The following is a 21268-nucleotide window of genomic DNA, read 5'->3' as shown; positions in this document are numbered from 1 at the left end:
ACATACTATTGCTTTTTGTTTCAGACAAAGACCTCCGAGGTCCTACCTCAACAGGACGACGACTCAACGTCGGACACGAAAACAACCTTCACGCTACTTGGCAACGAGAGCTTTGTATAGAAACGAAGCTTTACAATAGAACACGATTCGCACTCTGTCATGTCACACAGGCCACATATAAGTAATCCTCTCTGTTTTTAACGTCTAAAAATGGCGATATAATTCAGCACGTTACGCACTTCCCACCGTACGTGTTCTCTGTAGAAAGTAGCGACAATAAATCGGGAGCAACTTCAACTTTGTCACCCCCAAACTGTCTGATTCTGGCTCTTTGTTTTCTTGAGCACCATCTTTCTTGAACAACATCATTCCCTTTTCTTTTTCTTAATGTGGTAGCGGATGTAGAAGAAAGGTGGTGTGAAAATTTATTTCTATATTCTATACCATTCCCCAGCCAAGAAAAAATTTGAGGACACCTAAGCCCTACTGATGAGCTGTGAATGTGACAGCGTTAATATCCGACTGAATTCCGCTGAGCGGCCTTCGAGTTATGACCTCCTCGCGCGCAAGCGAGCGCGTTGAGACGCTTGGCGCGTTTTGATTTGACCTTAACGAGGCGCACTTAGAACGCAGGGGACAACCTGCGCGGACAGGGAACGAGCGGATAACAAGGCGAGAGCGAGGGAGACGTGGCGTCGCGGCGATTCCCTCTCCCCTCACGCAATACAGCGGCAGCAGGTATATTGTTTCACGCACTCTGCTCCGTCGAGGCCCGAGCCCGCAAACGCGAGCCGACGTCATGAGCGCGTTTCGAGAGCTCCTGAAGAGGCATCGCAGCCAATGGGAAGTTTCGCTACTACAGGCGGTGCAGGCTTTTTCGCTCAATGGGCTACTTGACGCTTTCGCATCGAAACAGGTTGCTGTCCGGTTGGTGTCCAAGAATGTGTTTAGCTTTGGGAGGTAGTCGTCTGTGGCGAATATTTATTAAGTATTTACTAAGGTAATTGCAAATAGAATCAGGAACACCTTTGACTGCCGTCAACCAAAGGACCAGGCAGGATTCCGTAAAGGCTACTCAACAATAGACCATATTCACACTATCAATCAGGTGATAGAGAAATGTGCGGAATATAACAAACCCTTATATATAGCTTTCATTGATTACGAGAAAGCGTTTGATTCAGTCGAAACCTGAGCAGTCATGGAGGCATTGCGGAATCAGGGCGTAGACGAGCCGTATGTAAAAATACTGAACGATATCTATAGCGGCTCCACAGCCACCGTAGTCCTCCATAAAGAAAGCAACAAAATCCCAATAAAGAAAGGCGTCAGGCACGGAGATACGATCTTTCCAATGCTGTTCACAGCGTGTTTACAGGAGGCATTCAGAGACCTGGATTGGGATGAATTGGGGATAAGAGTTAATGGAGAATACCTTGGTAACTTGCGATTCGCTGATGATATTGCCTTGCTTAGTAACTCAGGGGACCAACTGCCATGCGTGCTCACTGACCTGGAGAAGCAAAGCCGAAGGGTGGGTCTAAAAATTAATCTGCAGAAAACTAAAGTAATGTTTAAGAGTCTCGGAAGAGAACAGCAGTTTACGACAGGTAGTGAGGCACTGGAAGTGGTAAGCGAATACATCTACTTAGGACAGGTAGTGACTGCGGATCCGGATTATGAGACTGAAATAATCAGAGGAATAAGAATGGGCTGGGGTGCGTTTGGCAGGCATTCGCAGATCATGAACAGCAAGTTGCCATTATCCCTCAAAAGAAAAGTATATAACAGCTGTGTATTACCAGTACTCACGTGCGGGGCAGAAACCTGGAGGCTTACGAAAAGGGTTCTACTTGAATTGAGGATGATGCAACGAGTTATGGAAAGAAGAATGATAGGTGTAACGTTAAGGGATACGAAAAGAGCAGATTGGGTGAGGGAACAAAGGCGAGTTACTTATATCTTAGTTGAAATCATGAAAAAGAAATGGGCATGGGCTGGACATGTAATGAGGAGGGAAGATAACCGATGGTCATTAAGGGTTACAGACTGGATTCCAAGGGAAGGGAAGCGTAGCAGAGGTCAGCAGAAAGTTAGGTGGGCGGATAAGATTAAGAAGTTTGCAGGGACAACATGGCCACAATTAGTACATGACCGGCGTAGTTGGAGAAGCATGGGAGAGGCCTTTGCCCTGCAGTGGGCGTAATTAGGCTGATGATGATGATGATGTCTATGGCACACTGTTGCCCTATCTATCTATCTATCTATCTATCTATCTATCTATCTATCTATCTATCTATCTATCTATCTATCTATCTATCTATCTATCTATCTATCTATCTATCTATCTATCTATCTATCTATCTATCTATCTATCTATCTATCTACTGTATAGAATTGCCTAGATGACACCACTTTCGAGATATACGCCATCAAAATTTCTTAACAATATATCATCTTATGCATTGAAATACAAAATAACTGGATGGATGGAAACAACTTTGTTTTAAATCCGGCAAAGTTTATCAACCCGGACTCAGGTCTCCCATTAGGGGCCTTCGAGGCCTTGCCTCGTCGGTGCCTCTCGGGCCTGCTGGACAGCCCACTCTTGCGTCTGGAGGTTGGAGCTGCGCAGAGCGGCGGCCCATTTCGACGCAAAAGCCTCCGGAGCTACTGACATTGTAGCTGATATAACACGACACTCCTACAACATGTTTGAGAGCGTCGCTCTAGTTTCCTGACATAAATTGCAGAGAGCACTCGGGTATTGCGCGGGAAAGTGTGCCGCAATCGCACCGGACTGGGGAAGGTTTGTGTCCGCAGTTGTCGCCAGACGACTGCCTGGCGACGTTTAAGTTTGGGGTGAAGTGGGGGGCAATAACCACCTGCCTAGCTGGTAGTGCTTGGTGATGTCATTGTATCTGACCAAGCGGTCTCGCGTGTTTTGAGCCAGCAGTTCCGAACTCGAAGAGGCGGTCTCCGATTCTGCGCGGCGGGTCAGTTCTCGCGCAGAGCGGTGTGCTACCTCGTTCAAGTTAATGAGGCCCTCATCGGTGGGGGTGGCGACGTGCGCTGGAAACCATATGATGGCGGTGTTATCGAAGTGCTGTCGACCAGCTTTCCTTAGAATCTGGAGAGCTTCAGAGGAATTGCGCCCCCGCGCCTAGCTGCGAGCTGCGGACTGTGAGTCGCTAAGAACTACCTCGCAGAGGGGGCCGGTAAGCGCAAGCGTAATCGCTACCTCTTCCGCTGTTTCTGGGTATTCCGTTCCGACAATACACGCGTGCGTAAGCCGGGAATTGACGCCTACGACTACCGTCGTGAACCGGTGTTCTCGCGTAGTCCTTTTTACATCCAAGGACCACAGCAGTGCCTTGGCACTGGCCTGGCGTCGGCCCCGATTATATAGACCGTTTTTTCGTAGGCGCCGCCATATTGTGAACGCAGTGGCGCCGCCTATGAGCAGCGCCATACTGGCTTGGGTGAAAGCGGTCTTTCGCATGGCAGGTATACGCTCGGCGGCAGGTTCTGGCGTTTGTTTTCGCGGTCGTGCGGTCTGTTTAGTATGATGTGCGTCTTCTACGCGGTAAATGGTTCTGTGAGACGTGCTGAAGTGGTTTAAGGCGTCATGGCCGGAATTTCTGCTGGCGTTGAGGTGGACGGAGCATGCATCGCGATGTGTGCGCGCAGGCATATTCGTGCCTACAATCAGCCTCGGAGATCACTTGTGTATTTCTGAATGTTCCAATCACTAATGTGACCTTATTGCAGTATTATCCTCTATTTCTGAACTGCGATTTAGGAGCCATGAAACATACGCGACGATCGTAGCAGCGTGTGTGGGTACCGTTCTGATATATACGATAGGAGCGGTGATGTTATACTTTGACAAGCGTTCAAACTGTTCGCTGCAGGTTACATTGCGTGACTACTTGGTTCGATGGATAAGGTTTCCGCCCCTGAATAAAAAAAATGGCTGTGGCTTAGGTAAGGTTAAGCCCAGGATGCGAAGCATACTAGCCTTTATTTTAGTTGTTGAACCACTGTTTAGCCTGGTGAACTGCTGTTGCTTGGCTATATTTGGTTCGGCTAGACGAAGAAACAACTCATGCATTACTGCTTCGCCTTCAAGAGTGGAACGCGACAGCGTTCCCGTCGACCCGCCAAGGGGTGTAAGACAATGGGCTACAGGGCAGCGACTACGCGCCCCGCATTGGACGCGGTGAGCGTCGAGCAAAGCAGCGTTCGGCGCGGCAACGAAATGTGCGCCTGAGCAAGAGACGCACGCCTTAGAAACAGCTCGTTTCTAAGGCAACACCGCATTCACTAGAGGCGCTTTTGTACCGCTTTGAAGCATCGTACTCGTGGCTCAGTGGTAGCGTCTCCGTCCCACACTCCGGAGACCCTGGTTCGATTCCCACCCAGCCCGTCTTGCAAGAGTTGAGCCAAAGCCACTTCTTTTCTGTCGTGACGTCACGGTGTCACGTGGTTTCATGGCGACACCGCCGCGCCTGAGGAGCTGGGTTGAGCTCTCGTAATATGCTTCGCATAATAGTTTTGGCAAGTGATAGCAGCATACCTTACAGTCTGAATTACGCTTGTTCAACAAAAAGGGACTGGTTACGAACTGCGCGATCGCAAGCAGTGGTAGGTGCTGGATTACATATATCTTTGTTCTATATACCGCATGGTCCAAGCAAACGGCATCAGCGGTTATACATCTATAAGCGTTGTGCGGCGTGACTATGTGAGGTCCTATTGCGGCGTTAGCCCGTTTTCTCTTGCTTTTTCGAGAAAGAGGATGATAACCGATTTTTTTGGTTGTGTTCGTTCCGTTCTCTACGAGGCACTCACACGTATTACGGAAATTTTGTCCTCAAAAATAGGCATCGCATTCTTTTTATGCGATCCCTCATATATTATGGCTGTATGCAGGCCAAAAAGGCAATGCCGAAGCGCACAGCTTACATATGTATCGTGCTGGTTCACCAACTGCAGTGATCGCTGTGTTGAGCAGCGCCATCGGCCTCATGCAGGAAGGCTAGCGTAGACATATGGTAATTTGAAGCCTACTAGATTTGAAATGCGCGAGAACGATGCCAGTGCATCACAAATATTTAACAGCGCCTGCCGCTTAGGTGTTTCGTGGTATCCTTAGGTTGGCCGTGCACGAGCATGTGCTCTTATGTTTTATGTTTTATTCCCTACGCCAAGCAATCAGATATTGAGCAGATTTACCATTTCATGCGGCTAATGCAGAGACACCAGTTTTCTTTGTTGAATTAAAACTGATAAAAGCAAAATAGTTCACAACACATACACACACCGCGACTGATAATGTGCGTACACCACGGCTGATAAAACGCGTCACATTTTTGCGCCCCCAAAAGATATTTCCGCCTACTGTAGTTACCGATGCACCGAAAGGCTTCCCTGACGACCTTATATGAACGGACATGGCGTAAATTTCCCAAAGTACCATCTAAAACATCTCAAAATCGTTCCGCAGCATGCGACAGCAATACTTTCAAGCAGTGCCGCGCCGGATCGCCCAAGCCAGAGAGGAGGAAAGGCTCTCCGCGCGCCCTATCCTCCTCGCCCGATGAAACGGTCTATACGAGGTCTGTGTTTTGAGCAATAGGGGCGACGATCAGCGCATCGCTGAGGTCGGGTGCAATGACCTGTTTGTGACCGCGTTTAACGTGGTAATTAAAACCGAGTTTCTGCAGCATGTACCGGCCCGTGGCTGTCAGGGACATGCAATCGGGTGGCGAGGCTCATAGCGCATCCACGATTTCCTGAAGCGTGTTGTATAACCCCAGCTGTAGCAGAAGAGCAGTGCTTGTAGTCTCCGGTATGCCAAGGGCAATCTGTAAGTCTTGCGTATAAGGGTGTTGATTTTCTCCCTTTCGATGGCATTCCAGTTGTGGAAGGCAGCCACATAAGTAATGTGACTAATTGCGAAAGAGTGTATGAGGCGCATGGGACGCTGTCCTGCTTCATGCCCGTGTGCTTGTTTGTAATGCGTTTGATCAGGCGGGTTGCCGATGTAACCTTGCCTTCGATTTTGCGGATAGCTTCTATGTTTGACCCGTTGGCTGCTATATGCCTGCCGAGAATGCGTACTTTCGGGACTCGGGGAATACAGGAGCGGTCTTGTGTATAGAAGATTATTTCGTCACATTGGCGCGATTCACCTGTAGGCTTGGGCCGGGGGCGCGAACGGTAGGGGAGCAGCTCCGATTTGAGTGGAAATAGTCGGAGACCTGTGTCTTGGAAGTAGGTTTCGACTGCAGAGACCGCTGCTTGTAAGGTGCATTCTATCTGACCGTCACTGCCCTTGTCGACCCACAGGATGATGTCATCTGCATACAAGGCGTGATGGAGGCCGTCAATTTCGTCGAGGTAGGCAGGGAGACCCTGCATCACGAGGTTGAAAAGGAGAGAGGATATGACCGACCCTTGAGGACTGCCGGTGCGTGTTCGCCTGATGTAATGCTGTCAACCGTGAGGGTGACTGTGCGGCGCGACAGGAAGTCTCTGATGTAGTTGTAGCTTCGCTCACCCATGTTGAGCGTGTTTATTCGGCTCAGGATTGCTGCATGTGCTACATTGTCAAATGCCTTTTCCAGATCTAGGCCGGGGATGGCCCGGTTGCCGCTAGTTGGGTCGTTGAAAATATGGTGGTAGAGCTAGAGCATGACGTCTTGAGTGGAGAGGTGTGACCGGAAGCCCACCATAGTGGGCGGGTAGGCTCCAGTGTCCTCAACGTGGCGGTTGATGCGGGAGAGGAACGCGTGCTCCATCACCTTGCCAACGCAGGATGTGAGGGAAATGGGCCGCAAGTGATCGAGGCTGGACGGCTTGCCTGGCTTTGGTATCAGGACTGCCTTACAGCGTTTCCACGCCTCTGGGATGCGACCTGCTCGCCAGCTTTTGTTGACGTATGCCGTATGAGCGGTTATCGAGGCATCATCGAGGTTTCGTAGAGGCTTGTTCGCAACCTTGTCGGGACCAGGTGATTTGCCATTAAGGTGAAAGGAGAAATACACTATGTTTACGTGTTCTATTGGGAAGGAGATCTACAAGCATCTATTCCGCATGTGTGTCACGTAGGCTGCGTTCTTACACTACTAACCCTTTCCAAATTAAAATTGCGAGTGCGCGATCAACGGTAATCGGCGAGGCATGCGCAGTGTAACCTGTAAGCTTTGGTACGGTACCTACTGTTTCCTGTGTCATCATAACTTCGGGCTTCAGTTGCGCATGTCGGACGTATTGTTGCAGCAGTGCTTGCTTCTTAGAGAAGCCCCGACATTTCCACTGCCACACCACGAGCTCGTTAGTGGGGCTTGCCATCTTGGTGCTGTACTTGTCCGTTACCTGAGATAGGGCTAGTGTGAATGACTGTAGGGCCCATGGTGGGCATCATTTACATGCGTGGGCGAAGACGTTTGTGAGTCTCGATTTTGTCTATATGGGTTTCAAACCTGTCTGTTCGAGCAGGGAGGTTATTGACCGCAACGGCGATGTTGTAGATCCTGGTTTGAATTTCAGAAGGCAGCTTCCTCACTTCTTGTTCTTTCCGCCAGTCATTTATCGTGACATGTGCTTTGCGCCAATCACTTACTGCTGATTCAAGCTTGTCGAGCTTGTCGAGCTGTTGAGACTCCGAACTGGCCGCTGCGCGTTTCCTTGCGGGCGGCGCCGCACTGTCGTTGCCGTTCGTGGCGGGAGTCGGAACTAAAGCAGGCTTAGGTATACATGGCTGCGCCATCGACTGCTTAATCTCGTGAATTTCTTGGGTTAACTGCAGCACGACTGCGCATAAATGTGCGTTTTCACGCTGTACTGCTTCTAATGCCACATTCTTAGGGTCCCTCTTACTGCTGGGTTCTGAGGCGGTAGCTCCCTGGGCCTCGCGTCTCAGCAAGCCCTTAACCGCATCTGCCCAGCTCACCTTGTCAGGTTGGTCCGGGTCTTGGCGGCCGGCTTGCTTCGGACGCCGCGAGCTCGAACGGCCACGGCTCGGTCCCGGGGTTTTGCTGAGCCCCCGGCTTTGAGACCTGTTCTGCTTGCAGGATGGAGGTCCCGCTGCCGAGCGAGACCAAGCCCGGCCTCGAGAGCGGTAGCGGGGGGCAGGTGGGAAATTTTCGTCGTAGTTCTGCTGCTGTAGCTCGAGGGCGGCCTGCGCTGCTGCCCTCTGTCGGTCCCCGCGTCGTTTCTTAACGAGACAAGGGGATCTTGAATCGAGCCTTGTAGGTCTTGTCCGCGGTGGGATGCACTCCCCCACAAAGGTGACACCTTGGCGTGGTTGTGGGATAGGAGTCTGGGTTCGTGGCTCCGCAGCCTCTACACACACGGTCTTGGGGGTTCGGGCAGACGTCCATGCGATGGCCGACGCGTCCGCACTGGTGGCGCACGTCAATCTGCTTTCTGTACAAGGTGCACCTGAGCATTGCACCCCCGTAGTACACCTACGTTGGCACCCGGCCACCATCGAAGGCGATGATGACCGACGTGGTCTTGCTGAGTATTTTGGCCGCTAAGGCATTCGCGTTCCTCTTGTTGACGATATTGAGGTGAACGGACTTGGCGTCTTCTTCGAAAGAAATGTCTCGGACGACTCCCTTGACTGTATAGTTGGGCGCAGTTTCATAAGCCCGAATATCGAACTGGTTCCCGTCGACCTCAAAGCTGTCGAGTTGGCAGTACCGTTCTGCATTAGGAGAGTGAGGGGTACTCACAACGATTATGTTTTGCTGCATACTTGGGCAGACAATGTCTTCCGTGATGTCTTGTGGAGATACGCTTGCTGCCCTATATACTATAGGGCAGCATATATACTATATACTATATACTATAGGGCCGAAGCGAGGTGGACGATTCCGACTGTTGCAACGTTCAAGCCAACCCGTGTGATGATAACAACTTTGTGGTGATCACGTGGACGGGTGGACATCTTCCCTACCTTCAAAACTTGCTGCTTGTGAGCGCGTGGGCCTCGCTGCGCTTTGTTCGTGCCACCAACGCTGGCTTGGGAGGCTGATGCAATGTTAGGGTTAGCGCGCTTGCCCCCAGGAGAAAGTCGTTCGCGCGGGCCAGTAGTGCACCATCCTGCTTCTTCGGAAATCTCGGTGGGTGAGATATCCGTTCCTTCAACTTGTACTTCCATGGTGGCTTGAAGAAAGTCGACGCGCAGCCGTAACTGCGGCTCACGTAGCGGCCGGAGCACTAAGCTTAGCAGTAAGCTTAGCTTGGCGGCGCAGCGGCTCGGCAGAAATAGTCCAATAAAGCGGTGAAAAAGCAGTTCCCACCTTGAAGAGAACATCGGTAGAGTCACGATAACTTGATGGAGGTGATGGTGCAAAATTAGCGATATTTTGCAAAAACACTGCAAAACCATTTACGAAAGACGGAGCCGACGTGAAGTGCATCCGTCCCCTTCGGCTTCTTCTTCTTCCTCCCCACAATATAACTGAACCGCTAATCTATTTCTCGACAAAGTTCGGGAATTACTATCTCGAAACAAGTATCATCCTGAGAATTCGTTCCAAGTAGATGATCCGCCTTGCGAACTTCGCAGCTGAAAATTATAAATTGCAATATGTACCATAGCGTAATTAGTTGAAAACGTCATTAGTAAATTTTGGATAATTAGTCGATTACGCATTTCAATTTTCAAAACTATGCTACACCTCCTGTGCGTTTTTTTGCTTACAATGCCATCCTTCGACCAATGTAAGAATACGCGATCATCTTATGGGATCCCTTTACTAAAAGAAACATTACTATAAACTACAAAAAGTTTAAAAAGGGGCCGTAGAATTCATATATAATTCGTTTGGCCGAATTTCATTTACAGAGCTCCTCAAGAAAAGTGGATTGCCATCTGTGAGACAAAGGAGCCGAACATGCCGGTTAAAATTTTTATTTTAGCTCCTGAAAGGGCACTACAACATTGATACATCGCGCTTTATCACTTTTTCTGCCGCTTATGCTACACGTCATCGACGCTCACAGACAATAGCACCGTTAACCACTAAAAAGAACTGCTTCAAATTTTCCTGTTTTCCTAGAACCATTGTTGATTGGAATAATTTTACTGACGTCATTGTAACCCAATGCTCGCTGTCAATATTTGAGACGCATCTATGTTTATGTAGCGAGTGATTTACTGTTTGATTTACTGGTGATTTTCTTGCCTGCTTTTTTTGTGTGGTTCAGTTACTGCTTACCTTTGCACGTAGAGTGTGACCTATATTATGTACCGCTGTATGTTGTACTTAGATTTTTCAATCTCACTCTTTATCCACCCTGCTTAGGTCCTGGAAACAGGACTGCAGTAGGAATCAATTTAAAAAAAATTATTGAGCAAGTAATATCCGCCTCTTCCATAGCTGACGGACTAGAATTGTACTAGCTGCCACAGGCCATCTCTGAAAATCACTTCCCAGAAACACCCAGTACATATCCGGTGGTACGTGCTCGATCCCCTCACCACTGCATCACGCATGCGCGTTAAGCACCAGCCGGTGCTACTTCCTCAAGGACCAATCCGGAATAACGCGCAGCGCCTACGACCAGATGCACCACGGTTCAACGATAACGGCTGAAGACGCTAGCTGTCGCGAAGGAAGTATGAAAGAACGCTCCTCTTAGTGCTGGTGCCAGCGATACCACCGCTGGTATAGGCGGCACTATCTATTTATTTATTTATTTATTTATTATTACCCTCAGGGCTTACAAGAAGCATTATACAGGGGAGGGGCATTAGAATATCAGTACATATAAAATATATACAAGGAGAAGTGAAGAACAGTTATACCGCAAATAATATACAGCAACAAATACAATAAAGCAACAAACAAGCAAATAAGCAACAATAACGCACAAAAGTAACAAGGCAAAAATAAACACTTAAAAATCAAGTAACAAGAATATCAAAAACGAAAACATGGAATAATAGCAATGAAAGAAAACGATAGCAATAGGTGACAACTTGACAGTGACGCAGTTTTGAAGTAGGCTTATAATTCGTTTGACAGTGCTCTGCGAAAACGGTCTGTATCAGTGATAGCGACTAGTGACGCAGGCAGGTGGTTCCACTCAAGACATGTTCTCGGCAAGAATGAGTGTGTGTAGGTGACTGTGCGCTGCGCAGGTACATGAACTTTGAAGCGATGATCGATACGTGCGGAGACATAAGATGCTGGTGTAATGTACCAGGACTTGAGCTCATGATTATGATAGTAAATTTTATGAAAGAGCGAAAGACGAGACAATTTTCTTCGGGAAGAGAGAAGGGGAATGCCAAGAGCAAGTTTCATGTTAGTAACGCTAGAAGTACGGTGATAATTGTTAAGAATGAAACGGACCGATCGATTTTGGACACTTTCAAGGATATTTATTAGAGTAGCATGCCCAGGGTCCCATATCGAGCATGCGTATTCGAGGTTAGGCCTGACATAAGTGACGTAGAGTTGTTGTTTTAGTTTCGGTGGAGCTAAAGAAAAGTTACGCCTGAGATAGCCTTGCATGCGGTTGGCTTTCGACGTGATGTATTCGATGTGTCTTTTCCATGAAAGATTGTTAGCAATATACACACCGAGATATTTGTAAAAAAGTACTGGGTCAAGGGGAGTATCATTAAGTATGTAGGCGGGGCAGGCTGACTGGTTACGGGAAATTCTCATTGTTTTGCATTTAGAAGTGTTTAGTTCCATTAGCCAAAGCTTGCACCATGCTGCAGTGTTACTGAGATTATCCTGGAGTGTTAAAGTATCGTTAGTGCTTTCAATTTTGCGGTATATAACACAGTGCTCGGCGCACAGAAACAGTTAGACAATCACGAGAAATCGCGGTTAGTATCAAAAAATGCTAAGCGCATTAAAAGTATTGGTGTACGCCACGTACGGATTCTGAGGGTGTTAAGTAAGCAGCGCATATTCCGCACCTGAGTTCGCACCTGCCCCTGTAGCGAGGGAACGATTCTAAATAATGATGAAATAAAACAAGAACCCGACCCCTAACATATTAGTAAAGTTGACGTTTCCAATTCTGAATACGGTTATGATCTGGAACATTACCCACGTGCTGCCCAATCTCGGAGATCGAACTCATACAAGCCTAATTATCAAAGATACTAAATACGTGGTGCATCAATATTAAATTCTTCCTTTGCTCTTACTTTCTTTCCTTCCTATATTCAGTACATATAGGTAATTGTGCTGACGCCCATCTATGTATATTCAGCCTTGAGAATGTCTAATAATATCGCGCTAGCGTCGACCGCACGTCGACAGCGCGAGCGTCGACAGCGCCTTATAACGGCGAAAGGCGGCGAGATGGGCGACAGCAAGCACGGGAAGTCATTCACATTTAGAATGTCAAGTGCTACGCTGTTCCCTTCAGGGATGCACTTCAGGCGAAAACGGAGTCTTTGTTATCCGCGAAGCCCCAGCGTGAACTGTGTGCGACAATGCCTCCCACGTGCCCGTAAATGTGCTTTCTTTTTCTTTTTTAATCTTTATTCCATGGCGGATGTGCGCAGTCTAGTATTGCGAATAAAAATAGAAAGCTCATACCTCGAACGGGCTCATAACTTTCCGCAAGGATCCTGTTCTTCGAACACTTATGGACCGCCTAAGCTCCTCGCCCAATGACCCGTCCCTTCGGATGTTCACCTTGCGCGATGGAACTTTATACCGTCGTAGCGTTCGTCCTGACGGCCCGGAGCTCCTCCTAGTCGTCCCCAAGCACCTTCGACTCACCGTGCTCCAGCAACTTCATGACGCTCCTACTGCTGGACATCTGGGCGTCACTCGTACTTACGACCACCTGCGGCGCCGCTTCTTCTGGCCTGGCATTTATCGCTCTGTGCACCGTTATGTCGCTTCTTGCGACCTGTGTCAGCGCCGGAAGACGCCTGCTATGCCTCCCGCTGGTTTGCTTCAACCCATTGATATACCTACAGAGCCCTTCTTCCGTGTGGGCCTCGACCTCCTTGGTCCGTTTCCAATTTCCATCAAAGGAAACAAATGGATTGCTGTAGCAACCGATTATGCCACTAGATATGCCATCGCACGAGCCCTGCCAACCAGCTGCGCTACAGATGTCGCCGACTTCTTACTAAAAGACGTCATCCTGCACCACGGCGCCCCTCGCCAGTTGCTGACGGATCGCGGCCGCTACTTTCTATCGAAGGTCGTTGATGATCTGCTCCGCTCCTGTTCTACAGAACATCGGATTGCTACCGCGTACCACCCTCAAACGAACGGCCTCACCGAGCGACTCAACCGCACACTCACTGAAATGCTCGCCATGTACGTCTCCAACGATCACCGCGACTGGGACGTCGCTTTACCATACGTCACTTTCGCATACAACTCGTCCCGTCACGACACTGCCGGATTTTCACCATTTTCCTTTTGTACGGCCGCGACCCCACCTTGCCTTTTGACACGTTGCTACCTTCCGCAGTACAGTCACCCAGCACTGCTTACGCTCGCGAGGCTATTGACTTAGCCGCCCAGGCCCGAGATGTCGCCCGTCATCGCCTCACAGTCTCGCAAGCTTCTCAAAAGCGACGCTACGACCTTCGGCACCGAGACCACCATTTTTCACCTGGTTCCCTTGTCCTTCTCTGGACGCCTTCACGTCGTGTCGGCTTGTCGGAAAAATTACTGTCCCGTTTTTCTGGTCCGTACCAGATCTTACGCCAACTGTCCGACGTGACCTACGAGATCGCCCCACTCGGTCAGCCTTCCGTGCCTCCCAACTTAACCAGTGATGTTGTTCACGTCACCAGGCTCAAGCCCTATGTCCCCCCAATAAGTGAGGCTGTTTAACTTGCACCGGGACGGAGCTCCCCCACCGGGAGGGTGATGTTACGGTGAAGTGAAGGAAGACGTTGAGATGGACTAGAGAAAGACGAAGTCTGGCGGTTGCCTGAACGCCATATCCATCATTTGTAAATATAAGTTATTTTACACTCGTGGGCCTGCTTTCTTCCCGCAACAATATTTATTTCTATATTCCATGGCACACGTAGCGATTGCAGTAATACAAATACCAACGTAAAGCGCGTCGCACACGAAACATCCCAATATAAACGTTATCTCACACAGGCCTTTTCGCAAAGTGGGCTGCGCTGATATTTCTGGCAGGCCGTGTGTCCTCCTTATGCTAACAGTAGACGATGTTGGGAAGATATTGAAGTGCACCGGCACGCACATGTGCACAAACCAAATTTAACCAACTAGGCTGTCTCACCATCTTATAGAAAACTAAGCTCGCAAGTGCTTTGTTCACTTGCGCGAATACTGTCGTCGATCTCACTTAACGCCCCTATCAGGCGCTGGCATAAGGTGCGGTAGACGCGCGTGCGATATTATGAAATTATTGCAAGGGCGTATGCATACCGTGTGTCCCAGTTAACGCTAGCCAAGCTGCTTAAACATAATTAAAAAGAAAGAAGATTAGGACAGGGTGCAAGGCGACCGAACACCGTACAGCTCGGCTATAGTGTTAGCTGGGACAGCCTACATACGGAAGCAGTATAGGGAAGCTTCTTGCGCCAAGAAAATGTGAAGCAATCGTATCATCTTCAAGATAATTCGGTAAGTATTCAACGCCCCGAGCGCCACATGCTACGGCGCTCCTGAGAGCCAGGACGATACGCAATTGAGGGTAGTGGAGCTGCACGTATTCAAGAGTCGGCAAATCTATAAGCACCGTTGTGCCTGTGAAAGTGGCTAAATTACAGAAAGATGCAAGGGTTGAACTTGGCCACAGGGTCACCATGAGTGGAACTGAATTTCCGTTTGCGTAGATCACTTGCTGCGTAATTTCACGGCTACAACAATAAAAAAGCAAGAGGGTGCACGGTGTTTGCGGTGTCCCACTCGCCGCGGTATAGCTTTATTGGCGTTGCGCTGTTGAGCTCGAGGTCGCGGGTACGGTCCAGGCCACGACAACCGCATTTAGATGGGGCTGAAATGCAAAGAAAACGCTCGCGTACTTATATTTACAGTTGCATGTTAAAGCACCCTAAGTGCTCAGAATTGAACACGAGCACCCCTCCCTCCCCCACTACGGGCGATTGCGGTTTTTGACCCGTAAAGCCCCAGAATTTGACTTAATTAAAATTTTCTGCGTGCGTGAGTCTCAACGACCGATAGATTGCCAAAAGCACCGAATGTAAATACCTCCCCCTCCCCCCCCCCCCCCCGCAGAAGCACCCACGTATGTACAGAAGCCGAAATACGGCCACAATTTGATGTTTCCCTGGCGATAGCTAAGGGCGGATTGCCCAGTTCTCGCGTGAATTGGAGACAAGGAAAGGGCCATATGCTCCCTGGGTCAGACATGGAATAATGTGGAAATGTAAATCACATACGTTCTGCAAATTTCAATGGGGGACATTCCTGAATGATATCGCGTACCGTTGGAGCTGGGTAATAGATATATAGTTTCAAAATAAGCGCCCGAAAAGTACGGCGCCCCATAGAAGTTTGCGTACGCAGCTTTTCAGTAGGCACAAGGTGTGAGATTTAGAAAATGGTTTCGCACTCCTGGTTCGCGCCTCGAGCTTTCGGTGCCACGGCGGCTAAAAAGCGAAGCTGCGGTGTATAATAAAAGAAATGCTGCTAAAGGAATTGCGTTTGATATGTGTACTTCAGTGTTTATAAGAAACTAGAATGTTATTACACCGGCAGCGAGCAATGCATTGCGCTTATAGTCCTTCTCACATTTTATATAACGAGGTAGAAGGCCGGTGCTGTTGGTCTTGTACAATCGTGACGTCTTCTGCTCTCGTAAACACACAGTGCGGCGTCAAACTGTTCTGCCGACATGAAACTGTACCGCCGTATCGACCAAGTTAATGCAAGAAACGCGAAAAAGATACCTTCGCGTAAGAACCAGAAAGCTCACCTTCGCGCATAGCGTTCGCCGGAAGCGTTTCCCGGTAGCATTTTCGGTTGCAAAGGCCGCAGGTGCCGGGAAGCGTGAGAAGCTGTCAGGGACCCATTAATGCTGTCGTGTATTACTCTTAAAGGCGAAGCTTGAGCGTCTCCCAAGTTTTTTTTTTTAATATTTCTATTTCTTGTAAGTTCCTACTACGTACACTGCCCTCATATGTTGGATGAAAAAAGCGTAATAAGGAACGAGATTGGTTAAGGGGAAGTCTTGAGAATATATCGCGCTCATAAAGGTACACTCGCCGTATTTCGTTTTGACGTGCAGTCCCGAACGCCGTGCAGAGGCTTGTAGCTTCGGCGACTCTTTCGTCGTCATCAGCCAAGGCGATCGCAATTAGAGTATGCTGCCTAAAAACAGATACCACTTTATGCTTACGAGCTCTCGGTTTTCAACCACTTCCGAAAACACCATCGATTTCTACCGGGGGCGGCTTGCACTAACACTTCATTACCGAAATAAGAACAAACTTAAGAACGCGTTCTTAAATCTTTCCTAGACATCTCCTAGTCCGCACTAGAACGCGTTCTTAAATTCGTTATTACTTTTGCTATTAGATGTTCGTGCAAGCCACCCTAGGTCACATTTTGTGCAAGGCGTGAGCCGTCGATCGCTTCGATCCGTGCCACCATGTTCGAAGACGCAAAGCTTTTGGGGCACATTACATCCGCATATAGCGTTCCCGACGCAAACTACAAACGCCGTTCGCATCTCACGCATGCTCGGTTTACTTCTTTGGCGCTTCAAGGCTTTCGGGGACTCTGTTCTAGAACTCTCTCATTTGCGCGCAGTGTTTTGCGCCCCGCACATCTTTTGAAAGTATTGACGTGAAAGCGTGTATGTCGGAAGCCACAACAGGCCATGCTGTAGGGAACGAGGTCTACGTTGTGTGCATGGCGGTGACCTCTGTGGCAGCCTGCTGCTGTCGCAATGCCCATTGCGCATTCCGCTATTATGCGGCGCCGCGAGGAAAACAGGGCGGCATGGCGCCACGATGCACAGGAAACGGAGTCATGAGCATGCGTTGGGCTTCGCGACGGTCACAGTTGGTCACAGTACTGAGGACGTCGTCCAATACGTTGCGCGGATGTGGAGGGCCTATCGGCGAAAGAGGCATCTCGATCGGCATACTGTTCACCTTGTCTTTCTTTTATGCTTGCTCAAAAGTACTGCCACGCCACGTTTTTGGAAAGGTGCATGGTGAAAAAAAAGCAAAGCAAAAGAAGAAACGAAGATAAAGAAAGAAAGAGAGAAAGAAAGAAAGAAAGAAAGAAAGAAAGAAAGAAAGAAAGAAAGAAAGAAAGAAAGAAAGAAAGAAAGAAAGAAAGAAAGAAAGAAATCAAAAGTATGCGCACTCAGAACAATCCCATAGCAATGTAGTAAAAGAAGAAAAAGAAAAGTACATCCTCAACTCAAAGCAGAATAATCGTTTCCGAGTAAAAACACGTAAAAAAAGAACATGGAAATTACCTAAGATGCATTCCGATAAAATGCGACAACTTTTCTTATACAGCGGAAGCAGTTAAAGGGAACCTGCGACCCAAATTACGCATTTTATTTCTTGACATGAGATGGCGTTATATCATGCGTATGCCCCCGCGTTCAATAATTTGTTGCTTATAGTGTTTCGTTCGACGTGAAGAAATAAATTTTACGCATACGAATAAAGAAACAGGGTAATACATATACTGAAAGGGCATGCGAGTTGCCTGCGCGTACTCCAATAAAATTAACTTCAAGAAATAAAATTATTCGCATGCCAACGAGTAAAAAAGAAAGAAAAAGAAAGAAAGGAAAGGTATGTATTTGCCGCAACTTATAGCCAGATCAGGGTTCAAAATAGCGACTGGTAAAGTTTGACGGCCGTTATTGCTTGAATTAGACATTGACTGCAGATATCATCACGAGAAGGAGTCGCGCGCGCATTTAGGCTCCCTAATTAAGGCGTACTCTCGCGCAACGCTGGGCCTGGTGGATATTCAGGTTCCAAATGTCTTTCATCGTGCGGGACAACGCATAGCACCTGACTTATCTGCACAATACTGCGTTACAATTCCATAAAATGAGAGAAACTCATTGGAGAGTTTTAACTTGCCCGCAAACGTATTGAAGCTGTTTACCGGTACACCGGAGACAAGCATACATACATGATGACGAAATCTGTTGACAGCTCCTCTGAAACCGGGCAGCGACAAATAGTCACCTAGGCTGTTTGATGTAATCAAGTTTTACACTCTAAGAAGAAAAGGAGGAAATGGGGTATTGAGGTTACTCCTTTAGGGGAGGAACTGATCTGCCACAACCATTCCTCCCTTTAGGGGGTAAGTGCTAGGGGATGAACTGTTACTCCCCATGCCGTTATACTCCTCCGAGGACTAACTGTTGCTCTTTTCCGATGCTCCTCAAGGGAGTAACGGTCATTATTTCCAATGCTCCGCAAAGGTGGAATTAATGAAATTAGGCATTTATACCCTGATAAACAAGATTACTGAGCTGAAAAATAAAAAAGATTCCCGAAAGTGGTATTCGAACTCACGTCCTCGCGCTCTCAAGTCAGGCACTCTATAACCACTGCACCACGGCAGATCTTTTTTTTTTCTTTTTTGCATGGAATTATCAGTAGTGTCAAAATAACACAGTTGCATTACATATGAACATACATGAGAAACAAATTCATACATAGTATGCAGTTCAATGACAGTTAACAATACTGGCAGACAAACAGAAGCGTCCAGACGCGAAATCCATTCAGGTACGGGATCAAATGTAGCCACCACAATACGCACTTGAGCAGTCTCTTCTCGGAAGATAGACCTTGTCGAGCGAGGTGGCTCGGCATGTCTGTCGATCATTCGACTCCTCCATAATGAACAAAGTCCTAATAACATAAACAAATCGTATGGTATATTACTGGCTGTCTTTTTGAAAGGAAGGTACCGGATACCATAATATGTGAGAGGAAAGTCTTTTTTGATAGTTCTTTGTAAAATGCCCCAAAATTGAAATGCGTGACGACAAAGTATAAAGCAATGTTCTCTTGTCTCGGGTTGATTGCAATGTCTACAATTTGTATTCCATGGTATGTACAGTCCTTTTTCCTGAAGCCACGTTTTAATTGGCAGCGTGGAGGTGTGCAGCTTAAAGAATAACGTTCCCGCTGCTGGCGCAATGCACATTCTACGGACACGGCAAAGAACATCTTGACCAAATAGAGACAGATACGGCTTTCGGTACAGAGGTTCAGGGAAAAGGTTATCAATAAGTGCTACATTTAGCGACATGTGATTAACGGTAAACAAAATATTCAAGGGTGAATCTGGCTTTTAAATGAAATAGTGTCGACAAGTTCCTTTAGGAAGCCCCATAACGGTAGTTCTTGAGCAAAGTTTGTCGTGACAAAAAGAAAAGGAACGTGTGACGCAAGACGTGCTCGATTAACTGCGAGAAGGAATGGATGACGGACATTTTTCAGATAAAATAAACTAATGACCAATTGTCGCACAAACAAGTGCACAAGACCCAGGCCTCCCTTTTCAAGCGGGAGAAAAAGGTTGTCCCTTCTCATGGCTTCCCATGATGAATGCCAAATTAAACATGCAAATATTCTATGAAAGGCCTGGACATGGACACGTGAGCAGTCCAAGACCTGCAGAACATAAAGAAGCTTAGAAGCGAGAAATGTATTGCATGCCTTAGCTCTCGCAAAAATGGAGAGATCGCTTCCCTTCCAGTTTGTCACCTTTCGACGGATAGTGGTTATCGTGGACGTCCAATGAGGTCCACTATTACAGAAGTTACCGAGAGGTACTCCAAGATATCGCAACGGAGACTGATTAATGAGTATTCGCGAATACAGAGGGAGTGAGCGCCCACATGCCTAGCCAAAAGCCTCTTCTTTTGTCAAAATTTACACTAGCTCCTGCAGTCTCACAGAAATGCAGGGTAGCGTTTATTGTCTTGGTAATGCTTGGCTTATCGACGCAAAAGAAGGCAATGTCATCTGCATAAGCTAGCACTTTAATTTCCTCATCGGCATACCTGTATCCTTTAATGCTCGAGTTCCAAAGCACCCTTAAGCAAAGCGGTTCTAAGTATATGGCGAAGAGTAAAGGCGAGAGCGGACCACCCTGATGAACGGATGACTGTAACTGTATTATATCTGAGAGGGTACGGTTCACAATTAACTTTGTAGTACAATGTTTATAACAAAGTGTTATACCATTGTATAATACATCTCCTAACTTAAAATGTCGCAGTACTTGGAAGAAAAAATCGTGTTCGACCTTGTCAAAGGCTTTGGCGAGGTCAATCTGGAGAAGAGCTACTTGATCCGTAATACCCTCTATGCACTCAAGGACTGAACGTGCGATATGAACATTTGTCTGTATAGAGCGGCCTCGAATTCCGTATGTTTGATGGTCACCTACTAATTTAGCAATGACTGTCTGCAACCTATTTGTCAGTACTTTTGCAAATATTTTATAATCGACGTTACATAACAATATCGGCCTGTATCTGTTTACCCTCTTTATTACTTCATTATCAGTGCTCTTTGGTATTAAGGTTGTGTGGCCTTGATAGAAAGATGGAGGAAGCTCATTATATTGATAGGCTTCCTCGAAAAGCCGCTCAAGGAAAGGACACAACAATTCCTAAAATTTTATATAAAATTCAGCACAAAGGCTATCAGGGCCAGGCGTCTTGCTTTTCTGCAGCGTTTCGACGGCAAAATTAATTTCTTCTCGAGTTATTGGCCCATAAACGCTGAGTTGATCATCTTCTAAGTGTGGCATAAGCGAAATAAACTGATCAGCTTTTTCTTGGTATCCATTCTGAGGCTTAACTGCAGTGAAAAGATCTTTATAATGAGCTTCAAATAGGGTTATTATTTGGGACGTTTCCGTGTATCTAGATCCACCAGACTCAATTTCCAGTATTTGCTTGGAAAGCGCGTATCGCTTTTCATCACCGAGATACCTTTTTGTGGGCTGCTCCTCTGTGAAGCGAGTTGTGCGTGAACGCACCATCGCTCCTTTGTACACGCCCGTCTCATATTTCTGTGTTTATGCACGAACTGTATTTATTTCATCACTATACAACCCTGGTTCCTGGCTTTCGAAAGGGTGCAGCTTGTGAAGTAGATCATGAAGGCAATGCTTTTGAGCTGTCTTTCTTTGAGACAGCTGACATGAAATGGCAATCGCCTCAGTTTTTACTCTATTTTTGAACATTTCGCATTGGGCAAACAATGGAAGCTGTTGACATTGTGTTATTTCTAGCCATAATT

General features: G+C 47.5%; 2 protein-coding genes across 4 annotated transcripts in view; one reads left to right on the top strand and one right to left on the bottom strand.

The window, feature by feature from the left end:
* Positions 1-308, top strand: part of LOC135914969 (sodium-coupled monocarboxylate transporter 2-like) — a 161911-nt gene extending 161603 nt beyond the window's left edge. For all 3 annotated transcript variants that reach the window (XM_065447908.1, XM_065447909.1, XM_065447910.1), the window contains one exon: positions 25-308. In XM_065447908.1, the coding sequence (XP_065303980.1) occupies positions 25-120 (96 nt within the window). In that variant the 3' untranslated portion in view covers positions 121-308. The remainder of the gene's footprint in view (positions 1-24) is intronic.
* Positions 1-21268, bottom strand: part of LOC135914970 (zinc finger CCHC domain-containing protein 24-like) — a 360258-nt gene that overhangs the window by 143240 nt on the left and 195750 nt on the right. The window lies entirely within an intron of this gene.

This window comes from Dermacentor albipictus, unplaced genomic scaffold (assembly GCF_038994185.2).
Source record: "Dermacentor albipictus isolate Rhodes 1998 colony unplaced genomic scaffold, USDA_Dalb.pri_finalv2 scaffold_11, whole genome shotgun sequence".
NCBI classification, from domain to species: Eukaryota; Metazoa; Arthropoda; class Arachnida; order Ixodida; family Ixodidae; genus Dermacentor; species Dermacentor albipictus.
The sequence above is the reverse complement of the archived record's forward strand: the minus strand, read 5'-3'. Positions and strand labels throughout refer to the sequence as shown.